This window comes from Rana temporaria, chromosome 1 (assembly GCF_905171775.1).
Source record: "Rana temporaria chromosome 1, aRanTem1.1, whole genome shotgun sequence".
Classification (NCBI taxonomy): domain Eukaryota; kingdom Metazoa; phylum Chordata; class Amphibia; order Anura; family Ranidae; genus Rana; species Rana temporaria.
Genome location: NC_053489.1, coordinates 365,868,644 through 365,892,635, shown reverse-complemented (window position 1 = coordinate 365,892,635; position 23,992 = coordinate 365,868,644). Strand labels below are relative to the sequence as shown.

The following is a 23,992-nucleotide window of genomic DNA, read 5'->3' as shown; positions in this document are numbered from 1 at the left end:
TTTTATTTTTTTTGGTCATTATTCAATTACTTGGGGCAAAAAAATTAAATATTCCATGGACTCAATATGCCTCTCATCAAATAGCTTGGGGTGTCTTCTTTCCAAAATGGGGTCATTTGGGGGGGTTGTGTGCCATCTTGGCATTTTATGGCCTTCAAAACAGTAATAGGTAGTGATAGCTAGTGAGGAGGGAAATCAAAATTGTATGCCGTTAGAAATCTTGAAGGCGGTGCTTGGTTTTCGGGGCCCCGTACGCGGCTAGGCTCAAAAAAAGTCCCACACATGTGGTATCCCCGTACTCAGGAGAAGCAGCAGAATGTATTTTGGGGTGCAATTCCACATATAACCATGGCATGTGTGAGCAATATATCATTTAGTGACAACTTTGTGCAAAACAAAATCAGTTTGTCATATTCTCGCAACTTGTGTCAAAATATAAAATATTCCATGGACTCGACATGCCTCTCAGCAAATAGCTTGGGGTGTCTACTTTCCAAAATGGGGTCATTTGGGGGGGTTTTGTGCTATTTTGGCATTTTATGGCCTTTGAAACCTTGATAGGTAGTGAGGAGTGAAATCAAAAATTTGTGCCCTTAGAAATTCTGAAGGCGGTGCTTGGTTTTTGGGGCCCCGTATGCGGCTAGGCTCCCAAAAAGTCCCACACATGTGATATCCCCGTACTCAGGAGAAGCAGCAGAATGTATTTTGGGGTGTAATTCCACATATGCCCATGGCATGTTTGAGCAATTTATCATTTAGTGACAACGTTTTGTAATTTTATATTTTTTTTTGGTCATTATTCAATTACTTGGGGCAAAAAAATTAAATATTCCATGGACTCAACATGCATCTCATCAAATAGCTTGGGGTGTCTTCTTTCCAAAATGGGGTCATTTGGGGGGTTGTGTGCCATCTTGGCATTTTATGGCCTTCAAAACAGTAATAGGTAGTGATAGCTAGTGAGGAGGGAAATCAAAATTGTATGCCGTTAGAAATCTTGAAGGCGGTGCTTGGTTTCCGGGGCCCCGTACGCGGCTAGGCTCAAAAAAAGTCCCACACATGTGGTATCCCCATACTCAGGAGAAGCAGCAGAATGTATTTTGGGGTGCAATTCCACATATAACCATGGCATGTGTGAGCAATATATCATTTAGTGACAACTTTGTGCAAAACAAAATCAGTTTGTCATATTCTCGCAACTTGTGTCAAAATATAAAATATTCCATGGACTCGACATGCCTCTCAGCAAATAGCTTGGGGTGTCTACTTTCCAAAATGGGGTCATTTGGGGGGGTTTGTGCTATTTTGGCATTTTATGGCCTTTGAAACCTTGATAGGTAGTGAGGAGTGAAATCAAAAATTTGTGCCCTCAGAAATTCTGAAGGCGGTGCTTGGTTTTTGGGGCCCCCTATGCGGCTAGGCTACCAAAAAGTCCCAATCATGTGGTATCCCCGTACTCAGGAGAAGCAGCAGAATGTATTTTGGGGTGCAATTCCACATATAACCATGGCATGTGTGAGCAATATATCATTTAGTTACAACTTTTTGTAAACATTTTTTTTTGGTCATTATTCAATCACTTGGACAAAAAAAAAAAAAAAAAAAATCAATGGACTCAACATGACTCTCAGCAGTTTCCTTGGGGTTTCTACTTTCCAAAATAGGGTCATTTGGGGGGGGGGGGTTGTACTGCCCTGCCATTTTAGCACCTCAAAAATGAGATAGGCAGTCATAAAATAAAAGCTGTGTAAATTCCAGAAAATGTACCCTAGTTTGTAGACGCTATAACTTTTGCGAAAACCAATAAATATACGCTTATTGTGATTTTTTTTACTAAAGACATGTGGCTGAATACATTTTGGCCTAAATGTTTCACTAAAATTTTGTTTATTCAATATTTTTTACTTTTTGTTTTAAGAAAAATAAAAAAAAATCAAAATTTACGGTCTTTTTCCGTTTATATCGCAAAAAATTAAAATCGCAGAGGCAATCAAATACCATCAAAAGAAAGCTCTATTTGTGGGAAGAAAAGGACGCAAGTTTCGTTTCGGTACAACATTGCATGACCGCGCAATTACCAAATTGTAAAAACACCTCTGGGCATTAAGCTGCATATTGGTCCGGGGCTTAAGTGGTTAAAGGTCCTCATTTGGAACTTTGACTGTGGATAAACACTGCAGTTACCCTTTGGCTGCTTTGAGTTTTTTGCTGTATGGATAGGATTCAGGATTTGGATCATCATACAGAGTATATTAACATCAAATATTGATTCAACCACACATTACGTCTTAGGCCTCGTACACACGACCGGACAGTCCGCTGAAAACGGTCCGTTGTACACACCATCAGACAGAAATGAGAGACAATCTGCGCGGTGACGTGTCTGCGCCGTCGTCGCGACGATGACGCGGCGACGTGCGCGATGCTGAAAGGTCAATGCTTCCACGCATGCGTCAAAGTCATTCGACGCATGCGAGGGATGGCGGCCTGTCGGACATGTACGGTGAGTCTGTACAGACGACCGAACATGTCCGACGGACAGGATTTCAGCGGGCATGTTTCTTAGCATGCTAAGAAACATTTGTCCGCTCGAAAACGGTCGGGCGGACAAATGTACGCTGGAAACCTGTCCGCTCGGCTGTACAGACGACCGAACATGTTCGGTCATGTTCGGTCGTGTGTACGGGGCCTTAAGGTAACTTCTGTTTACCCAGTGCTATGCACAATATATCCCCTTAAAGCAGTGTTTCTCAATTCCAGTCCTCAGGCCCCCCCAACAGGTCAGGTTTTCAGGATTTCCATTATTTTGCACAGGTGATTTGATCAGTTTCACTGCCTTAGTAATCACCACAAGAAAAGAGACACAATGCAGCGCCTTCTCAGCGTAGCAGGTGTATTTAATATTGGAAAATTGTTAAAACATGTAGATAACCTACTCACAATACTGGTGTAGGTAGAAGCATAACAGATTGTAAAGAATTCATCCGCGGGTGTCCCGGAGACGACGAGATGTCCTCATACTGGCATACAGTGTTGTCCTGGTCTGTACTGCAGCGGCGATGGGAACCAAAAGCGCCCTCGGAACTGACATGCACGGTACAGGTCTCCACTGTGTGCTGCTGCTGCTGCCGACTTCACATCCGGGCGCGGGAGGTGCTAGCACCTCCCGCGCCCGGATGTGAAGTCGGCAGCTGCAGCAGCACACAGTGGAGACCTGTACCGTGCATGTCAGTTCCGAGGGCGCTTTTGGTTCCCATCGCCGCTGCAGTACAGACCAGGACAACACTGTATGCCAGTATGAGGACATCTCGTCGTCTCCGGGACCCCCGCGGATGAATTCTTTACAATCTGTTATGCTTCTACCTACACCAGTATTGTGAGTAGGTTATCTACATGTTTTAACAATTTTCCAATATTAAATACACCTGCTACGCTCAGAAGGCGCTGCATTGTGTCTCTTTTCTTGTTGTTCTACAGATTGCTTCATCTGTTAGCTGGCAGCCATCTAAGCAAGGCATCTTTTGTTTATCCAGTGCTGTGGACATTTTATGGATGGACTATTGTAATTCCATATGAGCACTTTAATTTTGGACATTAACCTAACTTTTTTGGAGTTTTATTGTTCCCATCTCTTATCCTTTGTTTATTTTACACATCCTAGGTATTGTTTACAGAGACATTTATAGGGAGTGCGCTTGATACTGTGTGTTTTAGTAATCACCACAGCCTTTTCATCTGAGGGAAATCCTGAAAACCTGACCTGTTGGGGGGGCCTGAGGACTGGAATTGAGAAACACTGCCTTAAAGGATTCAATATATATTTTACCTACTCTTCTTTTTCTTATGTGCAGGATTTTGTGAGGCACCCCTTTCTTTCAGGGGATTGTTGGTGGGGGATTTCTTGTGGCGTATTATATCGTACATTTCCTCCATATGTATATATTAAACAAATTCAGTTCTCCTATTTTCGCTACCTGGTAAGACTTTGATCATGGTTTTTAGCTTTTGTAATTACCACATATGCTACATATGCAATAATCTATAATTACTGTATGACCTTTTTTCTTGATTGATTTGTTTCCCGTTAAATCATTTGTCATTGAATTTTTTCTTTGTAAATTAAAACTACACATATATGTTATTCAAGTATTTACATGAGCGCTCATATTCTGTCTTTACTTCTAGTACATAATAAACACCATTCAATCATCACCTGAAGAAGCTCCATCCGGGGCGAAACATGTCGAGAGTATTGGCTCCTTATGTACCTGTTTAAAATTAAGTAGGCTCTCTGGAATATGTATTGTCTCATGTTTTCATTTTACATTTTTGTAATAAAAAATTTCTATTGTTTATTGGTTTGTATTGATCGTTTATATGGTCATTCCACTACCTGACACCGTTAAAATCCCGAGGCCTGTGACCTCTTGCCCTTCTCTGTTTTATCTAATGTTAACTGGGATGTGGTGTCTGAATCCCTTTATGCTCACTCATACCCCTATAAAAAAGAGTTATAGTAAGGTTCTGTAAGGATTTCAAAAAAGAAACTGATGGCTGGGTTACATGATAGTATTTCTTTCTCCAGCAGTCTAAACAGAGTGTGATATATCAGCCCCAAACTCAGGCAGGAGACTGATCAACTTCAATGGGGCCCTACTGTGTGACAGTGGGCTGATATTTCTTCTCTGACAGGGAAAGAATACAAGTAGTTAACAGAACACATATCTAGCTACTAGAGGTAAATCTGCACCATTATAACTACTTAAGAATAGATAGATACTCATAAAAGCTAATTTTTAACCTGTTGTCTTAGAATGTGTAATTCCCAATACATGTCATAGCTGATGTAATGCTTTAAAATATTTCCCAAATTTTCTTAGTACTAAAAAGGGGTTTTATTTTATGGCCTGTGTTGGACCATATTTGGCTTATCTAGAACACAATTCATGCAACTCCCCAAGGTTGATGGCTGAATACTCTTTTCTATAGATGCTGTCATTTATTACACCCTGATGTTACAATAAGGGTGATGTAGTCATTGGCAGTGAAATTTATATTTTATTTAACCTGCCCCATATGCTTTGTTTAGTTTACCATAAGTAGGCCATGTACCCCGTGTGGTCATCTGCTGTTATTCCACATAGAGCCAAGACTGTGATGCATTGTGCATTTTGATATTAGTGTCCTGTCGGTGATATTACTTGTTGTGCTATGGACTGGCGATTGGTCGTTATGGCCTGCCTAATCCACGTCACTCATGTAAATTTATCACGCATCTGCTTGATAAACAGCAGATATTTTTGGAGAAGTTTTTTTTATGTTAGCGTCTATTCATTATACCCATATAAACCTGCCAACTCTAAAGACTCTAAAAATGTACGACCTTGACCTTGTCTAAACACGTCTTCCTGTTTGGTAGTCTGGTTACATTTTAACAGTATTCTGGCTAATCAATTCACATACAAATCACATGTAAAAATGTAACTGATGTAACTGATGTCTATTTTATATTTATGTAGTTCTTCTCTACACTAGTAAGTGTGGGCATAGTCCTGCTGCATGGACAGGGTTTCTATTTTTTATGCCACTGAGGGTAGCTGTAGATGTCAAATTCTCATTCTGCATGATTTTGAGGTTAATGTATACAAAATGGGCCAGATTCAGAAACAATGGCGTAACTTTATGTGGGCGTAGCGCATCTCATATGCGCTACGCCGCCGCCGTAGCTTAGAGAGGCGAGTACAGTATTCAGAAACAACTTGCGTCCTAAGTTACGGCGGCGTAGCGTATATGGGCCGGTGTAAGCCAGCGTAATTCAAAGTAGGTTGGCAGTGGGCGTATTTTATTAAAATGAACCGTGACCCCATGCAAATGAGGGGCCGAACGAAAGGCGCATGCGCCGTCTATGGACGTATCCCACTGCGCATGCTCAGAATCACGTCGCAAATACTCAATGCTTTCGACGTGAACGTAACCTACGCCCAGCCCCATTCATGTACGAATTACGCATAAAAATTCGATTGCTATTCCGACGTCCATACTTAACATTGGCTGCGCATCAAATAGCAGAGGTAACTTTACGCAGGTCATACACCTTACGTAAACGACGTATATTGATCCGCCGGGCGCAAGTACGTTCGTGAATTGGTGTATCTTACTCATTTGCATATTTTGAATGGAAACGCTGAATGCGTCCAGCGTAACTATACGCCCACGATACGCCGGCGTAGGCAAGTTACGTCGGACGGCTGAAGCCATGTTTTCAGGCGTATCTCGCTTTGTGAATCGGCATAAAGATGCGACGGCGCACATTTGAAATTACGGCGGCGTATCTGGTGATACGCCGCCGTAAATCGTTTCTGAATGCGGCCCTATGGGTTTACAAATTGAATGCTTAGTGCTCCGTTTTGAGAAAGTAAGAGTAAAGTTAAAAGAAAGTAAGTTCTTCATTTGGAAAACATTACATAACGTTGGTACTGATCAGGTGTTTAGCCTTCTAAGTCCCTGATACTTTTAGCGTTTAGTTCGTTAAACATAGATACCCCCACATTAAATTATATTGTCTAACAGTTGTGCCCACCCTGTCATTGAAATGCCTCCTCACTTTAACATTTGGACTCCATCTGAAGTGGATGGGACGCTGAACCTTCGCATGTAGCCGTGCATTTCAGGAAAACTTTTTTTAATGTATTGCTCTGCGCTGCTTTCCCACACTGTTCCAAAACGGAAACCCTGAGAAGGATGATGAAGCTGAAAGGAAAGAAATATAATTGTCATGCAAAAGTCTGATTAAACATTCCTTAAAAGTATCCTCCACATATTTTGTCTAATGGTTTTACAAGATACATTTTTAGTCAAGTGCAATTCATTTTTTACATTATATCGTAAGACTGCAGATTACCTAATTTTTAAAACAAAAATGATACCCAGACCAAACCTCTGCTGCAAGAGCCATTAAAGTCACTGTTGGACATTAATAATGTGATATTAATATATAGCAAAGCTTGTTTACCAGTGACCTAATTAAATTGAGCCAAAAATCCAGCAAACCTGTCAGTAGCACTATATTACTAAATAGACTGTAGCACAAAAATGCAGACAACTAGCAGTGCTTACACATGCCTTATGAAGTCTTCTAGAGTACCCCAGTACACGAATAGTGAAGTGTAGTAATATGCAAATGCCAAAACGTTCTGGTAACTTTAAGAGCGTGCCTGCCTACCCCATCTACTGCAACATCTTACACTAAGGCCGTCTATTAAGGTTCACTAGAAAGTCACTGGAGAAAGGATGGGGCAGGCCTACTTCACACAACCAAATAATATAATAAAAAAGAAAAAAGAAGGTTTTATACTTACCTGCTCTGTGCAAGGATATTGGACCTCCTCTGCTGGATTCCCACACCGGCACTGTCCGCTCCATCCGCCCTGAGTGTGCCCCCATAGCAAGCAATCTCAGGGGGGGCGTTTTAGCACAAATCTTGACCATTCGAGGACAAGCAAGCTCCCGAGCTGGGCTGTTTCATTCTTAGACACACACAGTGTGCCTCGGCCCCACCCCCCATCCCTCCTCACTGGATTTAAATGACAGCAGTAGAAGCCAATAGCTCCCGTTGCTATCAATCTGTATTGTTATAGCAGACAGAGAGACCAGTGCTGCTGCAGACGGATACATTGCTCAATTAAGGTAGGCCTCAGGTAAGTATTTGGGGGTGAGGAATAAACAGTTAGAGAATTTATTTTCCCCTTAATGTAGCTAATGCATTAAGGTTAAAAAAAAACCTTTAGAACCACTTTAAATGTTTATTTCAAAGTATAAGTTGTGCTTATACTGTATATGTACCCGGGGGCAGTCATATTGCTCATTGCATACTCCTACTTTGTAGTGCTGCACATGGAACTGTACAACCCTACAAACAACCACCCTAATTCCACTGTCCCTTGTCCTCACCAGGGGTTGTGCTTTGTTGCTCCTTCCCACAATGCAAATCAAAAAGTAAAACAACTCAATGAAAACAATGTACTCCCTGTGCAGGAGATTTATTCACAATTTCAAAAAGCTTGAATTAGCTTAGGACATGCCATAGATTATGCAGTTTTCTTTCCTTCCACCACAAATGTAGCAATGCTATTGTGTTCTGTTGGGCGGGAGCCTTCCCTGCCTGCAGAACACAATGCTTAGTGTGTTGACGACTATAGCACTAATTGCTCTAGAAAACCCTGACAGGTTGGTTTTCGACCCATGTATGGGCACCCTGGTTGTACACAAGTCGATCTGCCTATTGACTTGTGTACAACCAGGGTGCCCATATAATGATTGAAATTTGTCAGGTCCCTGCTCAACTGGCCAAATTGCGATCCATGTATGGCCGGCTTAATTTAAATACAGTTATACCTCTATATTTGATCTAATAACAAGGGAACAGTGGAACCATTAAAGTCATGTTAAGGTGGTAAAAAGGAACCACCTCTGAAGTGCCCTGACATACAGCATTCATTTCTTGTTATAACCAAAGGAAAATAATAACAAGAAAACCGAAAAGTTAACAATGAAAAATGTAATAATGACTGTGACAGACCTAGCCGGGACAGAGGCTTTTGGAGAGGACTGAATGCGAGCCTCTTGCCTTCCGATTATTGGCCAGGGCCTCAAAACAGGAAGGCGGATGGGTTATCCCAGCAGAAGGACCTGGAACCTTAAGACTACTTTTCCAACATTCACAAGTTGACCCGTTCGGGGTCCCACTGTCCCTGTTGGACTATTTCCCAGGGGGGGAGTATTGTCATGAACCTTGGAATACTGAAGTATTTCTCCTTTGAATCAGTTACACAGTGGGTGGTCTTCTGCCCTGTCATAAGGCTAACCGCCCCCCCCCCCCCTTCCAGACGGCTCCATGGTCTGGAAGAAAAGCATTGTTCTGTGTTTGGCTGTTTATGTACTTTAATTCCCCCCTGTGGCTTCTGTCTCATTGCACATATCAGTCCTCCCATTCAAGCTATCGGACCAATCCCTGCTGACCCTGTTTCAAGTCCTCATTTGCATGGCCAAGAGGACCTAATTGAGAACTACAATGTACTTTATAATTGACCAATTGAAAAGTGGTTGTTGGGGACAGGGTGTTCAAGCTGCTCTGTATAAAAGTGTGTGTGCATCCAATAAAAGAGATTCCTGTTTGAACTTACATACAGCCTGCCTGGTGTTTGTTCTGAGCTATCACAAATGTATTCGAACGGCACATAGCTGTAGTTCGAATCCCAGAGCATCGGATGGCCGAACCATCAGACGTTGCGATCTGCAATCTGATCCAATAGTAGCAGAGGAGTTTCGGGAGAGTGGAACCGAGCGAGCAAGGGTCTTGTTACAATGACAAAAATTATTTAACCACTTCGTTACCGGGCCTATTTTGGCACTTCTCTCCTTCATGTAAAAATCACAATTTTTTTGATAGAAAATTAATCAGAACCCCCAAACATTATATATATATTTTTTAGCAGACACCCTAGGGAAAAAAATGGCGGTCATTGCAACTTTTTTTTTCGCACGGTATTTGCGCAATAATTTTTCAAACGCCTTTTTTTAGGGAAAAAAACAGTTTCAAGAATTAAAAAATAACAAAACAGTAAAGTTAGCCCAATTTTTTTGTATAATGTGAAAGACGATGTTACGCCGAGTAAATAGATACCTAACATATGACGCTTTAAAATTGCGCACACTCATGGAATGGCACCAAACTTCGGTACTTAAAAATCTCCATAGGCGACGCTTTAATTTTTTTTACAGGTTACTATTTTTGAGTTACAGAGGAGGTCTAGTGCTAGAATTGTTGCACACGCTCTAACGCACGCGATGATACCTCACATGTGGGGTTTGAACGGTGTTTACATATGTGGGCGGGACTTGCATGCGCGTTCGCTTCTGCACGCGAGCGACCGGGACAGGGGCGTTTTAATTTTTTTTTTTTTATTATTATTATTTTTTTTTACTTCATTTTATTTTCTACACTTTTTTTGACATTTTTTTTTTTTGATCACTTTTATTCCTATTACAAGGAATGTACACATCCCTTGTAATAGGAATCACTGTGACAGGTCCTCTTTATGGAGAGATGTGGGGTCAATAAGACCCTACATCTCTCCTACAGGCTTACAAGCATGAAATCGGTAAAAAAAAAACACAGATTACATGCCAACAGCCGCGATTGCGGCTCTGTTTACTTCCGGGTACCGGGCGTGACGTCATAACGGGTCTCAAGTGGTTAAAGGGTAACTCCACTTTCGTGGGGGAAAGAAATATCAAATAAGGAAAAAATAATATAGCTTATACAATTGTGACACACGTCATATTGTAATTGAATGTTTTTAAAAATTACATTTCATTTTGCAGCTCTGTAATTTTCTAAAAATACAATGCAATGTGGCTACCTGGAGGTGTTCTGTATACAGAATGTGTACAGAACACCCCCCTCCCCCCAGAAACATAATTTACTGCTTGTGTGATTGGCTCAATGATCTTCTCAGAAGTCTGCACTAAGACACAAGTCAGATTTCAGGGATCCCCTGCAACAAAAATTTCATTTTTGGTGAGGAACTCCCAATAGGAAATCACGTCTAAAGGGATGCAGGCCCATCGGCTTTCCTCATTAGTGCCCTGCAGGTGCTACAGCTGATTTAGAATTATGAAACAACTTCCATTAGACTAACTTTCCCACATGGACATAGGCAAACACACATAGATTCCTTTAATATAACAATTAAAGGATTCTGCAACAATGTTTGTTAAAATCCTTGCAATGCACATAGATCACGCAGGGGGGGATGTTTTTTTTCAGCAAAAGTGGCGTTACACTTTAAAGCGGGAGTTCACCCATTTAAAAAAAAAAAAAAAATCTCCCCTTAGCTTCCTGCTCGTTTGGTCTAGGGGAATCGGCTATTTATATTAAAATATAAGCAGTACTTACCCGTTTTCGAGCTGCATCTTCTTCCGTCGCTTCCGGGTATGGGTCTTCGGGAGCGGGCGTTCCTTCTTGAGTGACAGCCTTCCGAGAGGCTTCCGACGGTCGCATCCGTCGCGTCACTCGTAGCCGAAAGAAGCCGAACGTCGGTGCGGCTCTATACTGCGCCTGCGCACCGACGTTCGGCTTCTTTCGGAAAATCGTGACGCGATGGATGCGACCGTCGGAAGCCTCTCGGAAACCTGTCAATCAAGAAGGAACGCCCATTCCCGAAGCCCATACCCGGAAGCGACGGAGAGGATGCGTCTCGTAAACGGGTAAGTACTGCACATATTTTAAAATAAATAGCCGATTCCCCTAGTAATAACGAGCAGGAATCTAAGGGGGAAAAGTGCCCTCTAAGGGTGAACCCCCGCTTTAAAGTGTATTCTGCAATAACGTTTCCAAGTACGTACTCATTAGATATTGCTATACTTTCTATTTAAGCTAAGGAAAAGGCCATCACTTTTAGATGGCCTTTCTTGTTACTGTACTAAAAGAAAAAAAGAAAAGAAAAGAGGAGTCTGCTTGCCAGGCATATTGTTTGGTTTCTTTTAAGAGGATGTAAATTTGTTTAATGTATTGGAGGTTCAGTGTTGTCTTGCAGTGTCAGCCACTCTACAGCTCTACTTTCACAGAAATTTTGCATAGCATTAGATAACCCCCCCTAGGAGAAGCGCTGTCCGGGGGGGGGGTAACCTTGCTGGTGCGCTTCCGAGTCCAGCATTTGCGTCCATAGACACAAATGCCGGACTAGGCCCTGCCCCGGAGCCCGCATCATTAGATTTGATTGACAGCAGCGGGAGCCAATGTCTGTGCTGCTATCAATCTATCCAATCAACAGCCCGGACCCCGTGCAGAGTGAGACAGCGCATCTCTGCCGAGGGAAATTTGGGGGTCAGGTAAGTAAAACGGGGGGCCGGTTACTGCCAGAAGTTTTTACACCTTAATGCTTAAAGCGGAGTTCCGGCCACAATTTTAAAAATATAAACTTTTTAAATATGAATACCCCTGTAATACACAAACTTAATGTATTCTACTACAGTTAGTCTGTAAACTAAGGTCCATTTTGTTAGGTTTTTACAGCATTTAGACACTTTATAAAACAGAAATTGACTGGGGCCATCTTAAGTGTGGGCATCATGAAGCCAGACTGTATGACTTCCTGGATTTCAGCCTCGCACATGCTCAGTGCTGTACAAGCAGTGTAATGGTTTCAGATCAGGTTTCAATAGCAATGGGAGTGCCAGAGGAAGTTACCGCCCCTTATCTATGCAAACCTCTCCTCCCCTCCTCCTTCCAGGAACCAGTAAATATAAGAAATAATTTGTTCCTGTGCAGATATATCTACATAACAAGATGATATATATATCTTGTTATATATGTGGTGTGTATACATATACCAGACATGTGCACTGTCAATAAATTCATTTTGTTTAGTTCCGTTTCGCATTAGCCGTTATTTCGTATTTTGTGCCCGAAACTCACTTCGGATTCGTACGCTCATAATGGGCACAGCAGGAGTACAGCCACAGGAAGTCAGCACAGAACAGCGATGGTGGGAACCCTTCATGAGGGATTCCCACCATCCCTGTGCTGAGTTCCTGGGTCTGTACACCCGCTGTGCCCATTATGAGGGGTTCCCACCATCCCTGTGCTGAGTTCCCAGGTCTCTACACCCGCTGTGCCCCATTATGAGGGGTTCCCACCATCCCTCTGCTGAGTTCCCGGGTCTGTACACCCGCTGTGCCCCATTATGAGGGGTTCTCACCATCCCTGTGCTGAGTTCCCGGGTCTGTACACCCGCTGTGCCCCATTATGAGGGGTTCTCACCATCCCTGTGCTGAGTTCCCGGGTCTGTACACCCGCTGTGCCCCATTATGAGGGGTTCCCACCATCCCTGTGCTGAGTTCCCGGGTCTGTACACCCGCTGTGCCCATTATGAGGGGTTCTCACCATCCCTGTGCTGAGTTCCCGGGTCTGTACACCCGCTGTGCCCATTATGAGGAGTTCCCACCATCCCTGTGCCGAGTTCCTCCTGCTTCCTTCTTCCCCCAGCACAGCACATTGCCACCATAACATTGGCCACCGCATCGTCTCCGGCACAGCACCCCGCATCGGCCTCGGCACCCTGCATCGGCCTCGGCACCCCGCATCGACCCCGGCACCCCGCATCGACCTCGGCACCCCGCATCGGCCTCCCGCATCGACCTCGGCACCCCACATCGGCCTCGGCACCCCGCATCGGCCCCGGTACCCCGCATCGGCCTCCCGCATCGGCTCCGGCACCCCGCATTGGCCCCAGCACCCCGCATCGGCCCCTGTACCCCGAATCGGCCTCGGTACCCCGCATCGGCTCCGGCACCCCGCATTGGCCCCAGCACCCCGCATCGGCCCCTGTACCCCGCATTGGCCTCGGCACCCCGCATCGGCCCTGGCCCAGCACCCCGCATCGGCCCATGTACCCCGCATCGGCCCCGGCATAGCACCCCGCATCGGTACAGTGAGGGCACAGTTACGGGCACAGTGAGGGCACAGTTACGGGTGCAGTGAGGGCACAGTGAGGCAGCGTTGGGCACAGTGAGGGCACAGTTACGGGCACAGTTACGACAGCGTTGGGCACAGTTACGGGCACAGTGAGGGCACAGTTATGGGCACAGTTACGGGCACAGTTACGGGCACAGTGTTGGGCACAATGAGGGCACAGTTACGGGCACATTGAGGCAGCATTGGGCACAGTTACGGGCACAGTGTTGGGCACAGTCAGGGCACAGTGAGGGCAGCGTTGGGCACAGTTACGGGCACAGTGAGGTCACAGTGTTGGGCACAGTGAGGGCACAGTGTTGGGCACAGTGAGGGCACAGTGTTGGGCACAGTGAGGGCAGCGTTGGGCACAGTGTTGGGCACAGTGAGGGGCACAGTAAGGGCAGCATTGGGCACAGTTACGGGCACAGTGGATGGCAAGCTCGCTCTCCCACTAACTCTGTGACACCAGTGCAGAGTGGGGAGAGTTACAGATCATCAGGATGACAGAGGAGCGCATCTCTGATGGATCTGTATGTGAGAACACCCGCTCGTAGTACAGCCCCGCCTCCCTGCACTAGAATTGTAACACACAGTGCAGAGCGCGCTGTTTCTATGTACAGGGAGGCGGGACAGTACTACGAGCGAGCGGTGTTCTCACATACAGATCTATCAGAGATGCGCTCCTCTGTCATCCTGATGATCTGTATCTCCGCAAACCGGAGACAGACGGCGGGCGGGTGGTGGAGGCGGGGGGGGGCGGTGCTAGCAGGGGGGAGTTGGAGAGGAGGAAGAGGACACCACCTCTATGGGCGGCACTGTCCTCCCTCCCGCCCCCCCGAGATTCAACTACTGTACGGCGGCGCTCGTTCAGCCCAGCCTCCTGGGATTGATGACACACATCACCCAGGAGGCATAGCAGCGCTGGATGCGGCGGAGAAGCCATCCGCCGCAACGGGAAGACAAACTCACAGGAATAAAACCGTGAGTTTGTCAAACAAAAAAAAAAAACATGCCAGTTCTATTTAAGGGGGCAGTGTTAATTAAAATGCAAACAGGTTGAAAAATAGGGTGGAACTCCGCTTTAAGATGCATTAAGGTGAAAAAACATAGGGGTTTACAACCCCTTTAACAACTCCCATTGCCAGAACACACCCATATGTATCTGACCAGAATTGGTGGCACTGGAACATGGCTTTTGCTCCAGTACCCAGAGCTAATTTTGCACATGCAGCTGAAGGTGGGTGGCTTACAGGTGTAGCCTACACATATCCTATCAGTTGGAAGGTGGCCACAGTGAAGTTGGGGCATGAGCATTTTCCAGCCTACATATCCTTTGCCTCTGATTGTTAGGCACAAGTCAATGTGGCTTTCCAGTAGACAAAAGGTTTAGTAGAACAATCAACAGAGGGAGAGCAGACTTAAAGTATACTGTATATGAATCCTCACCTTCTTAGGCCTCGTACACACGACGGGATCTGTCCGATGAAAACGGTCCCCGGACCGTTTTCATCGGATATGTCCGCTGCCGGATTTTGGTCTGATGTGTACACACCATCAGACCAAAATCCCCGCGGACAGCGAACGCGGTGACGTGGTCGCGACGATGACGCGGCGACGTGCGCGACCCTGGAAGGTCAATGCTTCCACGCATGCGTCGAATCCCTTTCGACGCATGCGAGGGCTTTCGGCCGAGCGGACATGTCCGGTGAGTCGTACAGACGACCGAACATGTCTGACGGACAGGCTTCCAGCGGACATGTTTCTTAGCATGCTAAGAAACATTGGTCCGCTGGAAACCTGTCCGCTAGGCCGGGAATCCGGTCCGGCCGGCCCTACACACGACCGAACATGTCTGCGGAAACTGGTCCAGTTTCAGCAGACATGTTCGGTCGTGTGTACGAGGCCTAAGACAACCCATTCAGTTTAAAATAGAAATGAATATCAAAACATTTGTTATATGTATATATTTTAATTTATTAGTAAACACACAATCTTTGTTGTCAGCTGTGTAAGGGGCTTAGAGGGGTGTTAGTGGAGATACAGCAGTACACTGATATTCCCAGTAAATGGCTGTGTAGGGGGCAAGTCTGCCTGTCCTCCAATGGTCAAGATTCTAGCTAACTGTGCTCTCAGCACAGCCAGAAAACTGACCATGTTGGGATGAATGTTCTCTCATATCTAGCATGGTCAGTTTGAAATAGGAAAGCAAGGGGACTGCCAGGAACACCAGGGATTGCAGATCAAAGGAAGAAATACAAAAAGAACAGTATACTTTTTAACAAAAGTAAATAGTACAACAGGCACATTTCACGAAGGTGGGGCAACATATATTCTGTAAGGGGCATTCCAAATTGACAGACACTCAGTCACACAGATGCATATGGTGCAACAAGTCACATATGCTGTATAAGCTGGTAGAGACATCCCCAAAAAGACTTGCAGCTGTAAGTGCAGCGAAAGGTGGTTCTACAAAGTATTGACAAAATATGGAAAATTTCAAGGGATATGAATACCTTTTCAAGGCACTGAATCACATTCAGTTTTTCTCCTTCTCTTTGTTTGTTTTCCTGAACTCACAATCACAATAACGTCACTGCTATTGGCTAGCCTGTTTCACCACTGCCACCAGCGCATTGCCTGCTGCCTGCTTTCCTCCTTGCATCAAGGAGGAAATGCACCAAACATAAGGTCAGCTGTTTGCCTACAAGCAAAAGTATCGCCTGCCTGCTGCATCTCCTGAAGAATTCCATTTGGCTTCATTAAAGGGGTTGTAAAGGTTTGTTTTTTATTTTCTAAATAGGTTCCTTTAAGCGAGTGCATTGTTGGTTCACTTACCCTTTCCTTCGATTTTCCTTCTAAATGTTTTTTCTCACTTCCTGTTCCTCCTCAGTAAGCTGTTCAGTAAGCTTACAAGAAAGAGGGGGTGTAGTGGCGCTTGCAGTAAATAAATAAATAAAATAGACAAGAAACGCACAGCAACGTGTGATAATGTCCAAAAAAATGTGTTCCACTCCAAATTCCTCTATAAACTCCTCTCACATCAATGACTATGATGTGAAGGAGGGATTGTGTGAAGATAATGAGATCCAAACAATATTTATGACTCAAAGTCTTGAGTTCATACACAATCATATATGATGAAGCAAAATGTGGATAATTGCATTTGTAAGAGTGAATCCATGCAACCACAAATAAACGTAGTAAAATGGTGAACCCAAATGACAGTACGTGCACTATAAAGTCTGTGCCTAAAAAATATAAATATATAATAAATAAATAATGTTCCAGTTAGGTGCACTAATTAAATGTGCCAAATAAATAAATAATGTTCCAGTAATCAAAGTGTCCCAAAAAAATTCCCATGCAAAAAACAGGATAATTGTATCACAGTGAACGTGGAATAAATAATAAAGTGCTTGATGCAAAAATTCCCAAAAAGTGCAATAGTGCTAGGTTAGAGGATGATGCTGCAATCCAATACACGATCCATTCCGTGTAGTAGTGCAGAATCAGAAGGTAAATACTAGCCTCTCACCTCATGAAAGGCTAATTAGAGCCTTTAGGTAATATGAAGGTCAGCAGGGGATAGCTCTGGATCCAGGGCAGCCCAGGTAATATTCATCACATAAGGTCCCAGGTAATTTTCATCACATAAGGTCCCAGCCGCTCTCAATAAAGCATAAGGCAAAACTCCATAGTGTAGTAGGTAGGAATAACATTTAATAACACATAGTATCACTTACAGTTAAAATCTTTGAACACCAGCAGCAACAGCAAACGGTTCACAGACAAACGAAATGACAGACAGCTAATCTCCGCTCTCGGCCGCGAGCGGAAATAACGTCACCGACGGCACTTCTCCAAACACCTGACGCGTTGCGTGGCTGAACTACGCCACTTAATCGAAGGTTACCCTTACCTACGATTAAGTGGCGTAGTTCAGCCACGCAACGCGTCAGGTGTTTGGAGAAGTGCCGTCGGTGACGTTATTTCCGCTCGCGGCCGAGAGCGGAGATTAGCTGTCTGTCATTTCGTTTGTCTGTGAACCGTTTGCTGTTGCTGCTGGTGTTCAAAGATTTTAACTGTAAGTGATACTATGTGTTATTAAATATTATTCCTACCTACTACACTATGGAGTTTTGCCTTATGCTTTATTGAGAGCGGCTGAGACCTTATGTGATGAAAATTACCTGGGACCTTATGTGATGAATATTACCTGGGCTGCCCTGGATCCAGAGCTATCCCCTGCTGACCTTCATATTACCTAAAGGCTCTAATTAGCCTTTCATGAGGTGAGAGGCTAGTATTTACCTTCTGATTCTGCACTACTACACGGAATGGATCGTGCATTGGATTGCAGCATCATCCTCTAACCTAGCACTATTGCACTTTTTGGGAATTTTTGCATCAAGCACTTTATTATTTATTCCACGTTCACTGTGATACAATTATCCTGTTTTTTGCATGGGAATTTTTTTGGGACACTTTGATTACTGGAACATTATTTATTTATTTGGCACATTTAATTAGTGCACCTAACTGGAACATTATTTATTTATTATATATTTATATTTTTTAGGCACAGACTTTATAGTGCATGTACTGTCATTTGGGTTCACCATTTTACTACGTTTATTTGTGGTTGCATGGATTCACTCTTACAAATGCAATTATCCACATTTTGCTTCATCATATATGATTGTGTATGAACTCAAGACTTTGAGTCATAAATATTGTTTGGATCTCATTATCTTCACACAATCCCTCCTTCACATCATAGTCATTGATGTGAGAGGAGTTTATAGAGGAATTTGGAGTGGAACACATTTTTTTGGACATTATCACACGTTGCTGTGCGTTTTTTTTTTGCTTATTATTATAGTATTATAGTGCACGTACTGTCATTTGGGTTCACCCTTTTACTACGTTTATTTGTGGTTACATGGATTCACTCTTACAAATGCAATTATCCACATTTTGCTTCATCGTATATGATTGTGTATGAACTCTAGACATTGAGTCATAAATATTGTTTGGATCTCATTATCTTCACACATCCCCTCCTTCACATCATAAGTCATTGATGCGAGAGGATTATAAAGAGGAATTTGGAGTGGAACACATTTTTTTGGACATTATCACACGTTGCTGTGCGTTTCTTGTCTATTTTATTTATTTATTTACTGCAAGCGCCACTACACCCCCTCTTTCTTGTATGCTGATTGGTGCGTGAGCACTTTCATGTAGTGGCTGCTGCATATATTTGTTTATTTATTTATACACTTTGTTTATTAGTTAGGTTACCCTAGGTTAGTTGTGGTTTTGCGCATTGGTTCCCCCCCTTTTATATGTTCAGTAAGCTGTTCTGGCTGACTAACCACCGCTCGGATGATGGTGTCAAGCTTACTGAGGAGAAACAGGAAGTGAGAAATTCAGACAAAGAAAAAAAACAGAGGGGAATCGAAGGAAAGGGTAAGTGAACCAACAATGCACTAGCTTAAAGGAACCTATTTAGAAAATAAAAAACAAACCTTTACAACCCCTTTAAACAACGATATTACCTAAAACTGTTGAACATATTTGAATAGATATAAATATCAGATAATCTCAAGCTGCCTTAACAAAATTGGTAATCAACAAACATATCATATATTCTATTGATGTACACAGTATAGTTAAATATCCTTCTTCAGATAAATCAATAAAAGGAACAATCCATAAAAGTACACATCAGTGAAAAAAATATCTTCTTAAGTGCTCCCTGAATTAGTGAATATTCATCACCAATAGTAAATAGTTTCTGTAACGGGAGTCCCTTTTTGGGCATAGGGTGACAGAGAAATATTAATTATAAATTACATGAGATGGGGCATTACTGATAATTCATGTATTGCAGGATCTTGGAATATTACAGTTTGGTTCATGCTGACCCACACCAGACTTTTGAAAGACATTCCATTGTCCATTGTGTGATGCTGTGATGCTAATACTGTGTTGTGTCTATTGTTCTGATTAAGTCTGGAAGGTCAGATGTCTCCTTTCGGGGGTAGGGAATTAGCATGTCAATTATGTTTAGTAAAGGAATATGTTTGTGTGAAAAGTCTATTGATGATACTATGTGATAGGAATAGCAGGTGAGAGTCATAACGTCTGACTTCTCAGCTGTAGTAATTAGGTCATGTTAAATCGGTGGCAAAACGTCTGACATATAAATGTGTATTATGCAGGTGAATCACTTAGTATCGGAGTCCGGACGTCTGGGAAATAATTAACTTCTCTGAATGTCATTATCTAAAAGAATGTGATTGAAGCCCCATTGTGTGATGTGTGGGTGGAGAGTTCCTTTGTTCCTTTGATTACTGTAACATATTTGTACTGTATATAAGAAAGCTAAGATACCATTAAAAGTATTCATTCATTTGACTCAGAAAGAACAGAGCTTGTCTCGTCTTAATTCTGGGGGAATTCTTATGGAATGGATCGGGTCTGCTGAATGGTTGGACTGTCGCATAAGCTGTCTTGGGTTGATGGAATGGGAGATCGTGAACGGTGTTAACCCCTGACCGTTACAGTGTCCTTGTGAAAAACCACCACCTCTTGTAGAAAAATAGTATGCTTACCCGCTACACATGACCATCTATCTCTAGAAGGGACATAAGGGCTCAGAACAAAATCATCCAATTATAGGTCATTACTCTTTTGGTATGTCTTTTTCCCTGTTTTCCTGTGCCTGTATTTAGATTAATGGGAGGATCTGTTGGTTTTTTAACCTGACCTTGCTCGTTGCTGGATGGGACCCCTCTAGGAGGCCTGTTGCCGATCCGGAATCGCATTCGGGGGGGGGCATATTTATGTGCTCTGCCTCCAACTTGAGCCGGGCATATTTTCCAGACACTTGGAATACTAACTAATCTATCAATTCGTTTGCCTATGTAAGCAATATATTAGTTTACTAACTTCTTAAACAATTTTAAATTTTAAATAAGAATAAGGCCCCCCTTTTTTTCCCTCAATGCTTGATGCGTTCATGGTAACTAATGCAATGTATATTTTTCTCTTAGGCCCCGTACACACGAGAGGATATCTGCTGGAATTGGACCGCTGGACCGTTTCCAGCGGATAAATCCTCTGGCGGATTAGGATCTGATGGCTGTACACACCATCAGATCTAAATCCGCGCGGAATACATCCGCGGTGACGTGTCGCGCCGTCGCCGCGACGATGACGCGGCGACGTGCGCGACGCTGGAAGGTAAATACTTCCACACATGCGTCGAATCATTACGACGCATGCGAGGGAGGGGAGCGGACGGACTGATCCGGTGAGTCTGTACAGACGATTCCAGCAGATAGATTTCTTAGCGTGCTAAGAAATTTTTATCCGCTGGGAATCCGTCGGCTGGATTTTTATCTGCCGGGAACTGTCCGCTCGGACGTACACACGACCGGATCTATCTGTTGGAACTGATCGGCGGATCAATCCCAGCGGATAGATCCGGTCGTCTGTACGAGGCCTTAGACACTTTTCTGATTTTGACTCTAAATGTCTACAAAACCCCTGAAGAAGGTTTCTATATATACCGAAACAGCTGTCGGGTGTGACGTTGAGCAATTTCTTGTTTATTATTAACATCCCTCTGAATATAATGTATTCCATTGTACTGTGTTTTATATAACTTGTACTTTATAATAAACTTTTCAAATTTTTATACTATTTGGTTTATGGTCACTTTTAAAGTCCCACCCTTAGGGGGTCATTCTTGTTTTTTCTCCTCCTATTCTAGGGGGGTGAGCATAATGCTTGGGAGAGGAGTGGTGTTTTCCTGCAGGGAGAGCAGTATAGACAAACAGGGTTGGTATGTTTTTTTTGCATTGTTCGACTGAGAACAAATTATATGTGCTGGCAAATACCTATATCCCCCCCCCCATTTAAGCTTGAGGTCTTGTATAAACTCCTTTAGCTCGATTCACGTAGACCTGCCTAACGTTAGGCAGGCGTAGCGTATCTCATATACGCTACGCCGCCATAAGTTAGAGAGTCAAGTGCTGTATTCACAAAGCACTTGCATCCTAAGTTACAGCGGCGTAGCGTAAATGTGCCGGCGTAAGCGCGCCTAATTCAAATTGTGAAGAGGTGTGCGTGTTTTATGCTAATGAATCGTGACCCGACGTGATTGACGTTTTGAACGAACGGCGCATGCACCGTCTGTGGACGTTTCCCAGTGCGCGGGAAAAGACTCATTGGTTTCGACGTGAACGTAAATTACACCCAGCCCCATTCACGGACGACTTACCCAAACGACGTAAAAATTTAAAAATTCAACGCAGTTTCCGACATCCATACTTAACATTGGCTGCGCCATCTTTTTGGTGGTTTATCTTAACGCCTGAAAACGCCTTACGTAAACAGCGTATCTTTACTGCGACGGGCAAGTGTATGTTCGTGAATAGGCGTATCTTGCTTATTTACGCATTCTAGGCGTAAATCAGCGTACACGCCCCTAGCGGCCAGCGTAAACAGACAGCTAAGATACGACGGCGCCGGCGGTTGTATCTTAGCTACATTTAAGCGTATCTCAATTTGAGAATACACTTAAATGTACGACGGCGCAGATTCGGAGTTACGACGGCATATCTACTGATACGCCATCGTATCTCTACGTGAATCTGCCTACTTGAGTTCACATTAAATAAAACAGGGACTCCAGTTATAGTGGTAGGGGACTTCAACAAAGTCCTAGATAGGACCTTAGACAGATTTCCACCGGGGATGGCCTGATAAAATAGTGGAGGGCTGGCTATCTTGATTCTTGAAGGAGATGGGCTTGCGTAACATGTGGAGAACGCGAAACACACAGGAACGGCAATACTCTTGCTTCAAGTGCCTATCGTACTCTCTCCAGAATAGACATGGCTCTAGGAAATAGGGAAGCGCTACCGCTAGTGAGGAACATAGAGTATGGCCCAAGAGGAGTGTCGGACCATTCCCCACTAGTGTTGACGATGAATACAGGAGGTAAAGCCCATTCAAGAAAATGGAAAATCACCCCATTGACTGGAATTAATCGGCAACTCTGAAGATGTGCTGCTTAGACTAAATGAATTTGTGGAAATGAATACAGGTACAGCACGGCAGGGAAGGTGTGGGACTCCTTGAAGGCCTATCTCAGAGGTCTAATAATCCAACAAGTGGCAAAAACCAAGGGGAAATCAAGAGAATGGGAGAGGGATATCAGGAGAGAGGTGATGCAGGCAGAAAGGCAACCAACCCTAGATAGGCAGAGGGAATGGCTTGATAAGCAACAAGAGTAGAAGATGTCCGTCACAAGGAGGGTTGAGAATAGGCGAATATTTCAGGCACAGTGATATTTTGGAGAGGGGGGAGGGTAGGCCGTATACTATCCGTTTTTGTTAATAGCAATGCTCCCCCTTCCACCGTTCCTGCGATTAGGACGATGAGGGGTGAGATCTCCTCTGATGCGACAGAGATCATGAATGCATTTGGAGAGTACTATAAGTCTCTGTACAAATCCAGGAAGGGGGACGGGAGTGGAAGGATGGGTAGTTTCTTTTAGGGATTAGCGATGCCAACTCTGTCAGAGAAGGATATAACTCATATAGAGGCCCCAGTGACTCTGGAGGAACTGCAGCGGGCAGTGGCTGGGATGGCCAGTCAAAAATCACCAGGCCCAGACAGACTCCCAATAGAAATTTATAAACGATACAGAGAGGTATTGCTCCCAGAGTTGCTGAAGACTTTGAAGTGGGCAGTAAGTGAGGGGAGACTGCCCCCCTCGATGTCAGAAGCTACTATTATAGTAATACTATAGGAGGGGAAGGATCAACTTGACATATCCCCCTACCGTCCAATATCAATGCTACGCTCCGACGTTAAAATATTGGCTAAGGTGTTTGCAACTTGACTGAATGGATGTATTCAAAAACGTATACGCCCAGATCAGTCGAGTTTCCTCCCCAATAGGTCAACCAGCATCAACATCAGAGCATACTTGAACAAGCAGATTCCAACAGACAGCGTGGGCTCTAGGGCTATACTGGCCTTGGATGCTGCCAATGCCTTTGATAGCCTGGAGTGGGACTACCTGTGGTGGGTCATGGAGAGATTTGAGTTTGGTCCCTCTTTTATCGGATGGGTAAAAACACTTTACAGTGAACCAAGAGCGAAAATAAAAATCAATAACGAGTACTCAGAGATGTTTCAGTTGGAGAGGGGGTTGTTTGCCCTTGTGATGGAACCACTAGCAGTCATGATACATATGGTTGGGGAGTTCGGATGTTTTTTTAGGTCTGGTTATCAACTGGGAGAAGTCGGCTTTAATGCCGGTCAACCCGTTTGGCAACCAGATACCGTCTGGAACTTCCCAGCTAAAAGTAGTTACGGTGCTGAAATATTTGGGCATCTGGATAATGAGAGATATAAATCAGTATATCAATAATAATCTTGCCCCATTATTGT

General features: G+C 43.8%; 1 protein-coding gene across 1 annotated transcript in view; it reads right to left on the bottom strand.

The window, feature by feature from the left end:
• Nucleotides 1–23,992, bottom strand: part of GRIN3B (glutamate ionotropic receptor NMDA type subunit 3B) — a 220,965-nt gene that overhangs the window by 115,891 nt on the left and 81,082 nt on the right. Inside the window, exon 4 of the mRNA XM_040322193.1 lies at nucleotides 6,605–6,750. Coding sequence (XP_040178127.1) covers nucleotides 6,605–6,750 — 146 coding nt within the window. The remainder of the gene's footprint in view (nucleotides 1–6,604; nucleotides 6,751–23,992) is intronic.